Source organism: Leptonychotes weddellii, chromosome 4 (assembly GCF_054177405.1).
Source record: "Leptonychotes weddellii isolate Sample4059 chromosome 4, ASM5417740v2, whole genome shotgun sequence".
Classification (NCBI taxonomy): domain Eukaryota; kingdom Metazoa; phylum Chordata; class Mammalia; order Carnivora; family Phocidae; genus Leptonychotes; species Leptonychotes weddellii.
In genome coordinates, this window is record NC_138372.1 from 16178173 (window position 1) to 16193451 (window position 15279).

General features: G+C 53.6%; 1 protein-coding gene across 1 annotated transcript in view; it reads right to left on the reverse strand.

Moving 5' to 3' along the window:
* Positions 1-7482, reverse strand: part of E2F2 (E2F transcription factor 2) — a 13046-nt gene extending 5564 nt beyond the window's left edge. Inside the window, exons 1-2 of the mRNA XM_081816834.1 lie at positions 6600-7482; positions 785-899 (exon numbers count right to left, since the gene is read on the reverse strand). Of these exons, the coding sequence (XP_081672960.1) occupies positions 785-899; positions 6600-6851 (367 nt within the window). The 5' untranslated portion in view covers positions 6852-7482. The remainder of the gene's footprint in view (positions 1-784; positions 900-6599) is intronic.
* Positions 7483-15279: the final 7797 nt, after the last annotated feature.

A 15279-nucleotide genomic window follows, 5' to 3' on the forward strand; every position in this document is an offset into this window, starting at 1 on the left:
AAAAAAAAAAAAAAAAAAAGAAGAGTGGCCAGGGCCCTGTCCAGACCCCCAAATTCCTGATCCTCACGCTTTGCACCCAGTGACATAACCTTCTTCATGAGGTCTCTGACCCCCCAAATTATTGTTCCTCCCTAACATAAGTTTCTAAAACTCCAGCTGGAACCAGGATATTGATTGAACATATCAGGAGCAGAAGTGGAAATTCCCTGCAGCTTCGCTTTCGAAAGACACCACCCTGGTGGCCTCTGGATCTTAACCTCTGAGGCACACTGAGGTTTAGACTAATCCAAGCTTCACTTCCCTTGGAATCACTCATTCAGCTCTCTGCCTGTGGGACAAAGACCCTGGTTCACCCTGTTCCTCTCGGAGCTGGATTCTCTCTTTTAGAAAAGGTCAGACTGAACTCAAGATAAACTTTTTAAAAAAATGAGTAAGCTCCCAAGTAAAACACCAGTCATCACATTCTGGTCACGAGAGTGGTGTATGGTGTGGGAGATGCAGGGCCCGCTTGGGTTTGAGTCCTGACACTCCCCCCGCCCCTCCCCGACCAGCAGTGTGACCTTGGGCAAGTCACTCAAGCTCTGAGTCTCAAACCGCCTCATCAGTGAAAGGGGGACAGTGCTAAGCACGGCAGAGTTCCGTGAAAGAACGCAGAGGAGCCTGCTTTGTAAACGGGGAAGTGTGCTGCAAATATCACTCCTGCTGATGCGAGTAGGGTTGCTGCCCTCTGCCCCTGTCCGCCCCCCGCCCCGCTCCCGAGCCTGCCCTTAGATGCCCCATCAGCCCGGCTTACTTCTGGGGCTGGCGAGGCCGTCCACTCTAATGCACTTGCCCTTGGGAGTCCGGAATTCAGGGACTGCTGGCCTCCCGATCCCCTCCAGGTCCAGCTTCCTTTTGGCCTTGGAGAGAGGAGCGAGAGAGGCAGAGTTTGAGAATCATTCCTCCTTCAGTCTTTCCCCGAGTCGGGGCCAAAGCACGGAGGCCACCAGCAGCCGCTTTCTGTGCCTCAGTTTACCACCAGTCCTGGTGCCACGTCACTGCCCTTGGTGAGGAAACAGTTCAGCTCGCCGAGTGAGCTTTCGGGGGGAAGGGGGGCCCTGTTTTCTGAAGAGCACACGACACTCTCATCCTGAGGTGCAGGTACCTGAAGATCACTGAAGCCAGTCTGGCCAAGAGCTCAGGGTTCCTTAATAATGGGCCCCAAGGTCACTTGTACATCCGCCGTCCCCCAACCCCCATGCCCAGAGGACGATGCAGGGAGGAAGGAGTGGGTAGGACCTAAACCACATCAGGCTGGGGAGAGCCTCCCGCGCCAAGTGCAAGAGCAGCTGGCCCGGCGGGCCCTGGTGCCCATCACAGCCCCCCAGCTGGCCCTTATCAGGGTGGGGCTGGGCATCCGCCCCGGCCCAGGAGACTTCCTGGCTCAGTGCCACACCCCAGGGAGGTGCCCACATCGGGAGGCAGAGCCAACATTCCCCACCCCCATGTTTGGGCTCCCACTCAAGGGCCCCAGGGCCTCCTGAATAGACTCCATTTGCCATTCTTTCTTTGCTGAGAGGGGCAGACAATGAATCCTTCCCCTGCATCTCAAGGACAAACAGCTGAGGTCCCCCTGCTCCCCCTGCCTGTTCCCGCCAAGCTTGGGAAACACCTGCTGGGGAAATCAAACCACAGACCCATCTGCTCTTCTCCACCCCACTGCCACCAGGCCCCAATTAGGCCGAGAAGCTGCACTGGCCCGGAAGGGGCCTCTCTCCTGTTAGGGCTGGGCAGGGGCAGGGCTAGGGTACTGGGGCACTGGGGCATAGGTCGGAGGCCTGGGCTTGCCTCTCCCAGCTCCTTTGTGGGCTCACTGTGTGTGTGTGTGTGTGTGTGTGTGTGTGTGTGTGTGTCTGTGTGAGACTTGGGGAAGTACTCCACATCTAGGAGCCTCAGTTTCCTCCTCTGTAAAATGTGGCAGAAAACACCTGCCTTGAGGGACCACGGTGAGGAATCAAGGAGGTAACTCCTGCAAAGTGCTCAGCCTGTGGCTCAGCACACATAGGTGTTCAGAAAATGCAGAGTCCCTTCCCTGAAATCCAGGCTTGGCCTCTTCCTTGACACACCCTTCAGGGGGCCCCTGAGCCCATTTCCTTCCTCTCCCTCTCCCCTAATCACCCAGACACCCCTAAGTTGGTTGGGACAGAGAGGCCTATTTTAACGTTTGACAGTGAGGTCATGCTCAGCAGGGCTGAGACTTCTAACTGCTGCTGAGCACAGCTGGGCAGACAGGTGTGGGAAGTGGTGACAGCTCTTCTGGCTATCAGCTCGCCTCCCCACCGCTGCGTCCTCCAGGAAGTCCTCCTGGACTGCTTCCAGGAGACCCGTTCCTTGGTGTGAGGAGCCTGGATACGATGCTCCTCTCTTCCACCCCTATCCAGACCTGGACATGATCCAAACACTTCCCTGCTCATTCCTCTTGAAGTCTCTCTGGAATATTCTTTTTCTAACCTCTCAGCTGGTGAGATCCTAGATTCTAGGGACTGTGACCTATCTTGTCTCTAGATAAAGGCCCAGTCATTCACTGAGATCTTCCACATGCCCTGGGCCGAGCCCCAACATTCATCACCTCACTGAGTCTCCCTAGCACCACCAAGCCCCATTTAACAGCTGGAGTAACTGGGACTTGGTGAGCTCCAACGTCTTTATCAATCCCGACTGAAGTTGTCCATCCCAGGACCCTTCATCCATCCCGCAAGAAGGAATGCCAAGAGCAGCGAGAGGAAGAGAAGTCAAGCTGAGTTCTACCCGAGGCACAGGCGGAGTGACCCAGAGTCTCCCCAACCCCATCCACCTCTCCCACCTGACAGGAGCCAGGCCCTGCTGAGGTCACAGAACACGAGGAAGAACCTCACTACCTGCAGAGCGGGGAGAAGGAAGGACCTTGAACAGAGTATCTGCACTGGGCCTATCACGTGCTCATCAGTCCTGAGCCATCAGCACTGGCAATTACTCTTGGCAGAAGAGAAATGGAGACTCAGAGAGGGTAAGCCATGAGCCCTAGGTCACACAGACAAAGGGCAGAGCCAGACTTTGAACCCAGGATTGTCTGACTCCAAAGCCATGTGCCAGGCCGTCTCAGCTCTTTCGCACACATTCCCCCAGATTTTGCTGGAACTTGAGCCAAGGCCTGGCTGTGCCCACCGGCCCCCATTACTTTATATACACAGACCAGTCCCCTCCCTTCCCTTACGGTCCCTCCCCTTACCCAGGACTTCAAGTGTCCCCAAGCAGCAAAATGTCCCTCATCCAAGGGTATCTCCCTGACAACTTGGGGCACAGCCCATGGATGGGCCTGAGCCTACAGAACAGAGGTGGCAGAGGACAAGCCCAGAAAGATGCGGGCCAAGGAGAGCCTGAGCAAAGGCCTTGGAGTCAGACCTCCCTGGGTTCCCCTCTAGGCCTCCCCCCTTCTTAGCTGGGTGAGCTCAGCAAGTCGGTTGACCTCTGGAGCCCCACCTGTAAAATGGGCATAATCTGCTCCACCCCGGCCGGGGACTCAGGGGCAGTGCAGCAAAGCGCTTTGCTCACACAAGGAAGCCGGTATCACCAAAATTCCAGGGGCGCCAGCAAGGGGAAAGATTAGAGGTAAGCTGAAGAGACGGGGATGCGCCAAGAACAAAGGCCAGTCTGGCTCTAACCTGGACCCTCTTAGGAGGCAGCCCCTTTGGCTGTTTCTTAAAGGCCTGGTTAGGATTCAAGTTCCCCCGGCCAACCCCAAGGGAGAAGAGTGAAGCTCCCTCCTCAGGCAGCCCCAGAAGTTAGAGGGCTGGAGACCACCAGACACAGCCCCACTCTGGGCAGCAAAGTGACGAAGGTGGGGCTCGAAGGAGGGGGAGTGACTTGCCCAAGGTCACACAGGGAATGGAGCCAGGTGAGCCCAAAGTCCTAAATTTAGACGGTGGGGGTAGGAGCAAGTGTTCTAGATCCCAGCTCTACCACTCCGTAGCCTGCATTTCCACATCTGACCCCGTCTTGGATAGTTGTTCCTTAAAATGTTCCTTTGCTTTCATGGTTCTCAGGGGACTTTGGAAAAGACAGACAGAAGGAAGGAGAACTGTGCCGAATCCCACCCTCTTCACAGATTCCCATAGGAATGAGACAGAATCACGTGATGTACCTGGCTGGCCTAGGGACTCCATAGAGAATCCCAAGCCTTCCCCAGAGGGTGCTGGAAAGAGCCCCAGACAGGGAGTGAGGAGACCAGGGCTCAGGCCTTCATTCTGCCATTGAACTTGGTTGCCATCCCTGAGGTCCCTTTAAACAGCAGCTCCCCAACAAATCCTACTCACCCTGCACTTTGCAGCCTGGCCACAAACCAAGCAGCCACACCCAGGGTTGGGTTTGGAGCTGCTCCAGGTCACACCCTGGTAAAATGAGTAAGCAGGGGGCCAGGCCTGCCCATGGGGCTGGGGGCCATGGGGCATCTGACGGCAGAGGGGGCTCTCGGCCTGGCAGGCCTTTAGGGGAGTCTGATGCAAGGAGACTCTCCCACTTCTTGGCTTGTGACTTGGACAAGTGACTTCACGTCTCTGCTCAGTTTCCTCATCTGTAAGATGCCTCATCCCAGGCATCTTGGCCAAGATAACGAATGTGAAGAGTGCCAAGCAGTGCCTGGCACACGAGTGGCATTCAGTAAAAGAGAAGCATTCTTGCTGTGATCACTGAGCCCCTCTGGGAGGGAGCTACAGACAGATGCACTCGGGCTCCTCTGGGAGGGAAGCAGTTCAAAACCACAGCTGTTACTGAAACGCAGCCACTGAAACCCCGCCTGGGCGCCTGAAAGCAGCTTGCCAGAGGGGACTGCACCCACCACTGAGCCCCTTCGCGCCCCCCCCCCCCACCAAGGGGCACCCAGCTCCTCGGTTGGGCAGTACTGCGGAAAGTCAAGGCTGCAGAGAAGAGAGCAATGATCACCAGCCTTGGTCATACATCTCCCTGTATGATCTTGGGCAGATCACATCCTCCCTCTGTGCCTCAGCTTCTCCCTGGAGCTACTAATGCCTCCTGCTTCCCAGGGTACAAAACAGTGTTAGGTTGTAAAATGCTGAACATAAGATAAGATGCCCAGTCTCAGTTATCTTTGGCTGCTTGACCTGTGAAATGGGAATTGCACCCCTGCCTCCTTCCTCCTAGTTGGATGGAAATCATGGGCAGGAAGGGGCTCTGGAAAGTTTAAAGCCTTGAGCATGGGCAAAGCATGATTCCCGTAGCAGGGACTTGTGCCTGCTGCATCCAGGGAAGGCTGGGGGTCTGGGCCTGTCCACTGACAAAGGTCTGACCAGATGCCTCTACGGCAGTGAGGGGTGGTCTTAGCTCTGTACCTGAACTTATTCACCACTCACTCACAACGAAGCAAACTACAGCACCCCCATCTCCCCTCCCTGGAGCCTCTTTCCAAAACCCAGGACCTGGAGCTGGAAATGACCTGAGATGAGTTAGCCCAACTACCCCATGGACACATGCATTTTCAAGAAAAGGAAATGTGGGGCGCCTGGGTGGCTCAGTCGTTGAGCATCTGCCTTTGGCTCGGGTAGTGACCCCACGTCGTCATCGGGCTCCCTGCTCTGCGGGAGGCCTGCTTCTCCCTCCCCCACTACCCCTGCTTGTGTTCCTTCTCTCGCTGTGTCTCTCTCTGTCAAATAAATAAAATCTTTAAAAAAAGAAAAAGAAAAAAAGAAAAGGAAATGTAAGCCCAGACTGGGGCCAAGACTTGTCCAGGGACACACTGAATTAGTGGCAGTCAGGACCAGAAACCAGGCTCCCCACCCACCACCCAATTCCCCCAGGGCATTTCCCACCCCACCCACCCCTACCCTATGGTTGTTTCCATTCTCAAGGGCTCCAGGAATTCCACTCCCACAAAACACACCCTGTACCTAGTGCCCAGATTTGGGGCCCTCCCTGGCAATGGCCTGGGGGCTTGAGAAAGGAAAAGTCCATCTGAATAGGAAACCCAGGGGGCTGCCCCCAATTTGCACCTGCTACTGGCTGTCTGGGAGGGAAGACTGGGCCTGGGAGAGACACAGGGCAGATAATTGGGAAAGAGTTGGTTGTACGGGAGATTTAGAGTCTGTCCAAGCCAGGCTGGACCTGAGAGACACCCCAGCCCTGCTTTCCCCCCCACCCCGTTTTAAAGTCCCCACTGTATGCCTAGACCAAGCCCTATACCTGGACCATAGCAGATGCCCAGTACCAGTTTCTGGACAAAACAATGAATGAAAGAATGAAGGAATGGTGGCAATGTTGGCTCCGTGGACTTCCTCAAGGTCACACGGTGCAGTGGGGGTAGTGGGCTGAGTCTCCGCACTCCCAATCCAGTGCTCATTCCCCTCGACTCCAATGGATGAGGTTATTTCATCCCAAGTCCGAAAACGAAGGGCTCTTCAACTCAGATACGCAGGGCAATGGGTTGTTCTGGAAGTTGAAAGCTCTCTTTTCCCTCCCCAACTCGACCTGTTTCGTTCAAACTGGGTCCCAGGCGCCCCTCCCTCCTTTCCCACACCCGCAAAAGCACAGGGAGAAGCGGTGGGCGGCGGTGGGGAGGTCCCCAGCATTACCGGCAGCCGGCCAGCCGGCGCGCATCGCACAGCTTGGCCCTCCGGTCCGTGGGGGGTGGCGTCGAGGCAGGTGCCGGGCGCCGCAGTGGGAGGCACAGTCTGCGGGTACAGCGAGGTGTAGTAGGTGGCGGTGGCCGGGCAGAGCTGGGGGCTGCTGAGGCCGGGCGGCCACAGCTCGGTAGGGCTCATCGCGGGCAGTCCCTTCGAGGGCGGCCCGGCGGCTGGAGCCAGGGCCCGGGGCCCTCGCAGCATGGCGAGCGCAGCGCCCCCTCCCCAACCGGGCCTGGCGCGCCCGCGGGCACCTGCGGGCTCCGGAGCCCGCGGAGGCTCACACGGCCCGAGGCATGGCGCGGAGGCCCGGGGGAAGCCGCCAATGGACGCCTGCGGGGCAAGGCCGGACCCTCCCCTCCTGGCCCGCCGCCGAGCCGAGCAGCGCTTGGAGATCCCCGCTTGGAGATCGCCCCGCGGCGGCGGCGGCACGGCCAGGGGCTGTCCGGCCCCGAGGGCGGCGGCGACCCGGGACGGCCCCGCGCCCCCGAAACGCCTGACGCTTAGGGTCTGGCTGGCTCCCGGCAGGGGTCTCTGGGGTCGCTGGGGGCTCGGAGGAGAGGCGATGCGCTCAGACGGGGAAGGGGGGCCGATTGCACCGACTCCCTCTCGCCTGGCTCTTTGGTCCCCAAGCCTTTCTCTGCCTCTTTTTTTTCCCTTCTTCTTCTTCCTTTTTTTTTTTTTTTTTTTAGCGCCAAACTGCGTGCCGCGAAATTCGGATCTCCCGCGGAAAATGCCGCGCTGTGGTTGGCCGCCGCTACAGGCTCAGGCTCCACCCCCCGGAAAGGACCGGTCCCCAAGGCTGCGATTGCAACACGAGCTTCGCTGCTTAAAGGGGCCGCCACACCTCCTGTCGCCCGGCGCCCGCCGGCCCTAGCAGCCCGCCAAACAGGCTGGGAACGGTGGTTCCCGTACCGTGCGGCAGCAGCCGGAGCAGCGCCGGGCCCGCTGAGGAATGGGCCCGGATTCCCTGGGGTGGTGGGGAATTTGGGCACGGAGTCCTGTCCTGAGCCCAGACCCAGCAGCACATTACCCAGGCCAAAGGCCTTTTGTTACTTTGCATGCTTGCTTACTTAGCATATACGCTTTTATATCCCTTTTCTGCCCCGCTAAAATGAAAGCCAGGAAACCTGTTTTCTTTCTTGGCAGGGGGGCGATGGGTGGAGCCTAATATTTATACCTCTTCATAGGAAGATGCTAACATCTGCTGAATGCCTACAGTATGCCCAGCACCCTGCTAGGTCATTGCATGGTTTTATTTCATTGAATCCAACAATCCCCGGAGGAGGCATGATGGTCTTCGTGGTAAAGATGGAGAGACAGAAAGGCTAGGTAACTTGTCCAAGGTCACACAAATTCACTCACTTGAGAACTAGCAGTCCAATCTGGACAGGCCAGCTTCTGAGCCCTTGTTTGTTCCAATAAAAGGTTTCTCCCCCACCCTCCCAAGCTGTGCCTGCCCTGTGCAGGCCTGGGTGGGGGCTGGGGGTCCAGAGTGCAGAGCTCTGTCTTGTTCTCAGTAACATTCCCAGAGCCCCACACTCGGTAAATATTTGAACATCTCCATGTTTTTCCTAAACAATCTTTTTGTCACAAGAGCCTCCCTCCCTCATTCAAAACCTTCATTGCCAATAATCCATTTACATTCCCAGTCTCTCCAGCTTAGAGATGCCGAGGATCCAAGAAGTGACCTTAGCTAGCGAGTGGTGGAGTTGCCAGAAGCTGAATTCCAAGTCTGCTGATTCCTGCCTGGTGCTGCGTGATTTCTATGCGGGGCTGAGGCTGGCATTCAAAACCCTCCAGAGTCAGTCCCCAGCTTCATACCTGGTCCTTATCCTCAGATCTCGAGGATGAGGTGGCACTAATGCACGGTGATCAAGAGCCCAGACTTTGGGCGCCTTGGGTGGCTCAGTTGGTTAGGCGACTGCCTTCAGCTCAGGTCATGATCCTGGAGTCCCGGAATCGAGTCCCGCATCGGGCTCCCTGCTCGGCGGGGAGTCTGCTTCTCCCTCTGACCCTCTCCCCTCTCTCTCATTCTCTCTCTCTCAAATAAATAAATAAAATCTTAAAAAAAAAAAAAAAAAAAAAAAGAGCCCAGACTTTGTAGCAGACAGCACTGGGTTCAAATCTAGACCCAGCCACTTAACCAAGTGTGTGACTCCAGGCAAGTTTTATAAACTCTCTGAGCCTCACTCTTCTCACACTATTGACACCCACCTCACAGGATTGTGCGAAATCTCATGAGGTACGTACAGCTGTCAGGACACAGTCTGGTTTCTAAAGAACCTCAAGAAATAGCTGTGGTTACACTTCCGGCCTTATCTCCAGTTCGCAGACCCCTTCAGTCCAGTCTACATATTTCACTGTTCTTCAGGTCCAGCTTAAAAACCTCACCTCCTCCAGGAAGCCTTCCCTGCCTGCCTCCCCTCTCCCAGTCAGAGTGCTTCTTGCCCTCTTTCCATGCTTAGTGTGTTCTGACTCAACAAACAAAACTCTATTTAGTGGTCAGGAGGCTCCGATTCAAGTCCCACTCTCCACTTCGCGGCTGAGCAACCCTGGGCAGGCTGCCGCTCCCCGTCTCAACTATCAAGTACGGACAAGGCTTCTACTCAGCTGATTTCGCAGGACTCCGAGACGCTATTGAAATGGTGGTGGTAATGACCCTCACGACAGCCCTCTGGGACAGGCACTGTTATTATCCCCATTTTACAGATGAGGGATCCTGGAAGGAATTGTGGCTGAGCAGGTTTGGGGAAGGAGCAGAGCCCCAGGGCCAGGAAGGGAAATGGGGGTGGCAGGGTGGGGCTGAGACGAAAGAAGGGAGCCAGCAAGGGGGCCATGAGCCAGCTCTCTGTGGTTGAGTTTTGGGCTGCTGGGGCTGGCTTTAGTTTCACTGCCTGGGAATGGACTAATTCCTGTGGGGCACATCTGTAGTCTGTCTCCCCGAACTTGAATTCCTGCCCCATCCATTCCTAGCTTGTGCTCTTGGTCAGGTTGCCAGACTTCTCTGAGCCTCACTTTCTTCGTCTTTGAAATGGGGATGGCATGGGGTGCCTGGGTGGCTCAGACGGTTAAGTGTCTGCCTTCGGCTCAGGTCATGATCTTGGGGTCCTGGGATCGAGCCCTACATCGACTCCTTGCTCAGTGGGGAGCCTGCTTCTCCCTCTCCCTCTGCCTGCCGCTCCCCCTGCTTGTGCTCTCTCTGTCTCTCTCTCAAATGAATAAATAAAATATTAAAAAAAAAAAAAAAGAAAAGGGGATGGCAAAAGTGACCTTTTTATTTACCGTGCAGATTCAATAAGGTATTGGCTACAAAGTCCTCAGAGAGGTGCACAGTAGGTACCTAATGTATTTTAGCTAAGATCTGTGAGAGATGGACCAGAAGAGGCCCCAGTGGAACCAAACTAAAATACTCTCAGTTTCCCATTCATGTGTTACATGCCCCCATTTCCCAGGCTTTGCTTCCCTGGCTCCGCATCCACAAGGCCCCTCCTCCCTTCCATCCCCAGCCCCCCACCCTCCCACCCCCCACTCAAATCTGACCTACCTTTAAGGCCCCACTCAAATGGCAGAGTGGCAGGAGCAAAGCGTCTGAAGTCCGATGTTCAAGGAAACTCCAAAATCCTTGGGAACGGAACCCGTGCTTTGTTTTCGCCTGTGTGCCTCCCCCCCCACCAGAGTGCCAGGCACATAGTAGGCCTGCAGTCAGTGATGCTGGTGATGGTAGCTCACATTTCTGAGCATGTCCTCAGTGTAAAGCACCCAGCTAGGCCCTTTCCATGCATTATTATGTTGAAATGTCTTAACTGCCCTGTAACAGAGGTACAGTTTGGACAGAGGAGGAAACTGAGGCTCAAACACTTGGAGGGACTTGACCAAGGGCTGATTAAAGATGAAACCAGGAACTGAACTCAGACCTCCGTCTCCCTAGGCACTGAGCCATTCTGAACTAAGAGCTTCTCCCCAGTATCCCAGGTGAAGGAGGATACATCCTGCCCATGAATCCGAGGTTCCAGTTCAACAGACGTTGTTGGAGGTGGAAAGAGTGTGCCCCACAACTAGATAAGTTAGGGATGCTTAGTCCCATTTTCCAGATGAGGGAGCCAAGGCATGGGTGACATTAAGCAACTTGCCTGAGCCTGCACAGCTGGTAAGGAAGGAAGACCCTGTTCCAGCCAGACCCCAAAGCTCTGGAAAAGTCCCCAAACCGGGGCACCTCTGTGGCTCAGTTGGTTGAGCATCCAACTCTTGGTTTTGGCTCAGGTCATGATCTCGGGTTCATGGGATCGAGCCCTGCGACAGGCTCTGCATTCAGCGTGGAGTCAGCTTGGGATTCCTCTCTCCCTCTCACCCCTATTCGCACTCCCTCTTTCTCTAAAATAAATAAATAAATACATCAAAAAGAAAAGAAAATTCCCAAACCAAAGCAAACTCCATCCCAAGTGGTGTACCTCATCCCTGGTGTATCTTCTCCTGAAAAAATGCCTCAGATTCCCTCTGTTCAAAGTCCTACTTATCAAAATACAAAATGCTTGATAGAAGCTTCCTGAAGGTACAGACCTTCTGTTTTGGGGCTCCCCAGTGTGTTACCTATTCACATGAATCTAAGATCAAGAGAGAAGCCAAAAGGGAGCTGTGGGAAGGAAGGGGGGAAATCTCTGCTTATTAGGGAAAGGAAAATCAAAACCACAATGAGATTCACACCCGCTAGCGCCGCAGTAATCAAAAAGACTGACGAAAACAAGTGTCCAGGACGTGGAGAAATTGGAACTCTCATGCAGCCACTTTGGAAAACAGTTATTCACAGAGTTACCACAGGACTCAGGAATATCACTCCTAGATATATACCCAAGAGAATTGAAAATGAATGTTCACCCAAGAATGTGTACATGAATGTACATAGCAGCATTATTCATATTAACCAAAAAGTAGAGATAACCCAAATATCCATCAATGGATGAATGCATAAATTTCAGGTGGCATATCCATACAATGGAAAATTATTCAGTCATAAAAGGGGATGAATTACTGACACATGTCACAACCTGGATGAACTTTGAAAACATTATGCTAAGTGAAAGAAACCAGACACAGAAGGCCATCTATTGTATGATTCCATTAATGTGAAATTTCCGGAATAGGCAAATCTATAGTGACAGAAAATAGAGTCGTGTTGCCAGAGGTGGGTCAGTTCCATTTCACAGATGAGGAAATTGAGGCTCAAGAGAAACTAAGTTCCACTATGCTCACCTGTCTGTGTGGCTTTGGACCCATGACTTCACCTCTCTTGGAGCCCTAGTTTTCTCAGCTGTAAAACAGATAATAATGTGCACCTAAGAAGGTGGTTTTACATGCTTGGTGTTTTTTAGTTCCTTTTCTCTCCGGCCTTTGGGTGGAAGCTGGTGGCGTTTTATGGTTAAGGGTGCCACCTAGAGGTGAACTCAGGCAACTGCCCCAAACCTGCAAGGCTGTCTATTTTGGTCAAGTCAGCCCCCTATGGGCTTGGGGAGGAGAAAAAGGAGGTGAAAGGCGCAGCCCTGCTGGGAAGGCGGCGGAGGTCCAAATTGGCCAGATTCTTTCCAGATGTGTCCAGACCCTGGAGATGTTTTTCACAGATGTTGGGTCCTGTGAAGGTGGCCCCACGTTGTAGGAGGGCAATCAGATTCAAGTCCCAGTAGAGATGCCCAGAGGTAGCATAGGCAATTGCCACCCATAATTCCTGGGGTTGTCAATTAATTCTCTCCTCTTCCTGTAGGAACTCTTTTTTTTTTTTTTTTAAATATTTATGTATTTGAGAGAGAGAGCGTGAGGGAGAGAACAGGAGCAGGGGCGGGGGAGAGGGAGAGGGAGAAGCAGGCTCCCCGCTGAGCAGGGAGCCCAACAGGGGGCTCCATCCCAGTACCCCAAGATCATGACCTGAGCCGAAGACAGACGCTTAACCAAACTGAGCCACTCAGGCGCCCCTGTAGGAACTCTTTAAAAGGCACACCTGATAGGGGCGCCTGGGTGGCTCAGTCGTTAAGCAACTGCCTTCGGCTTAGGTCATGATCTTGGGTCCTGGGATGGAGCCCCCTGTCGGGCTCCCTGCTCAGCGGGGAGCCTGCTTCTCCCTCTCCCTCTGCAGCTCCCCCTGCTTGTGCTCTCTCTCTCTCTGTCAAATAAATAATTAAATAAAATCTTTTAAAAAAAGATAATTGCTTTTTCAATATCATATTAATCTTAAAAAAAAAAAAAACTGGGGCACTTGGGTGGCTCAGTTGGCTAGATAACTGACTCCTGGTTTTGGCTCGGGTGGTGATTTCATGAGCCATGATGTCATGGATCATGAGATCGAGCCCCACACCAGGCTCCCTGCTTGGGGATTCTCGCCCTCTGCCCCACCTCTGCCTATGTGTGCGTGCTCTCTAAAATAAATAAATAAAATCTTTAAAAAAACAAAAAACCGCACACCTGATTTTATCGCTCTCTAGCTTAAGATCTGGCAAGAAGTTCCCCACTGAGGCCTGGCCACCCCTCTGCCCCCAGCCCCTCTGATTTTCAGTCCCCTTCACACAGCAACCTTAGGCTCTGATCAAATACACAACTTCTGACTCCCTCTCTGACCTCCTTGCTCCCCCTGTTTGCCTATCCTGTCCTCTTTCCTCTTCCACCAGGAAGAAAAAGTCTGCGCTCAGACACAGGTTTCTCAGATACACAAGTCATTGAGAATGCTGTGACCTCAAACAACGCTCAATAAAAATGGGTATCCTGGAACTCTTCAGACTGACCGAACTGAAACCAGGGACAGCAAAATCAAGAATCCAGATCAATTACTAACATTGAAAAATAAGACTCAAAATACTTTTGAAATAAGCAAGACATTCAGTCTTTGGAGTCCAGATGATGTTGGTATGGGTGCGGGTGGTGATAGCTTCTACCCACCCCTCCCTCGGAAGCTGATCCTGATGCCTGCTCCCCATGTTCTGTTAGGAATCTCAGGCCATCCTAATGTCACACTATCATTACAGTGGTTTTTCTGTTCGGTCTTCTTCCCCACATTTAAGCGGTTCCTTTTCCTCATCTTTACACCCCAGTATCCACACCAGTGTCCTTCACAGAGTAGAAACAGGAGAATTGCTTACCAAACTGAACTCAGTGAATGTTTTTTAGAATCGTTGAAAGATCATTCCTGATCTCTTCCCAGGGAAGCCTCTGGCCACTGTCAGAATCTCTTTGTGTCGCTGCATGGGGGAAATAGGGGGCCCTGTGGGGCCAAAGAGGTCATAGGGGCCGGTATTCTCAGGCACCACCTTCTCCTGGCCTGTGGAGAGAGGACCATACTTCTTGCTTTCTAATCCCACCTGTCCCACCCCCCTCATCATTCCTCCCCCAACAGGCAGATCAAAACAATGCTAATAGTAGCAAAGCAAGCACATTCACACCTCATATCCACTTCAGCGATCACAAGAGCCCTATGAGGAAGCCACGACAAGCCCCATTGTAGAGATGAAAGAACTGAGGCTGGGGAGTAGTTCAATGATATGCCTTGAAGGCACACAGCTTGAGTATCAGGGCCCAGAACTGTGTTTATTTACTATGTGCCACTCACCATTCTGAAGGTTTATAAATCTCAAGTCCTAATCCTCCTAACATCCCTATGAAGTATGTATTGTTATCACTCCAGCTTTACAGATGAGGAAACTGAGGCTCAGAGAGTTTAGGTAATTTGCCCAAGGTCACAGGGCTGGTGACGGTTGGGCAGGTTTTGAGCCAGGGCATTCTGGGTTCATCCTCTTTGACCACTCTGCCGTCTACCCTTCCTTCAGGATGTCCTCTGCAAGTCTTGGCTTCAGTGTGTGTAGTAGGATAAGAATACTCACCTCCCAGGGTGGTTATGAGGATTAGATCTAATATGCGTGGGCATCTGGAACTCAGTACATACCCAAAGAGAAGAGGTCAATTTTGTTCCTCTCTGGAGCCTCAACAATTGCAGCAACTGGCCACCAGAGGGGAGTCACGTGCTGAGGGCCGAAGCTCTCCCCAGCCGCCTGGTCCACCGTCCAAGGGTTTTCCACTGTGCCCAACCCTGGGACCAATGACATATCTCAGCCTGTGCCAGAATCTCACGGAATTGACCTTCTTGCAAAAGAAATAAAGTTTAGGCCTTAAATGCATCCAAGGCCCCTTTGCTAATTCCAGTTCTGGGACTGAGGGGCTGGGAGGATGCATGGGGAGAGCCCAACTGTGTCCCGTTTGGTGGTGGTAGTGGTGGGGGGTGACAATTATCAGCAGTGCCCCTTCTGCTGGGTTCCTGGGGCCACAGCTGCAGGGCGGAGGGCGGCTGGGGGAGCTTTGGAATTGTCTCCCTGGGGGTTTCCATGGTTACAGATTGATGCAGGCAGCCCACTAGGCTGGGTCCTTTATCTGTATTGTCTCCTGGGGAGACAATGGGCTTTGGGGATGGGGGGCACTTGAAGCACATCACTTCTGCAGCGGGAGCTCTGTGTGCTCTGCTCCAGGAATCCCCGGACCCCGCTGCTGGAGCTGACAGTGGGCCGTGGGGGTCAGCCTTGGAAATCGCTCCTTGCCTTGGTGTACAACATTACCACTGCAGACTGGAAGAGGCCGCCTTCCGAGGCTCCCAAACAGCAAA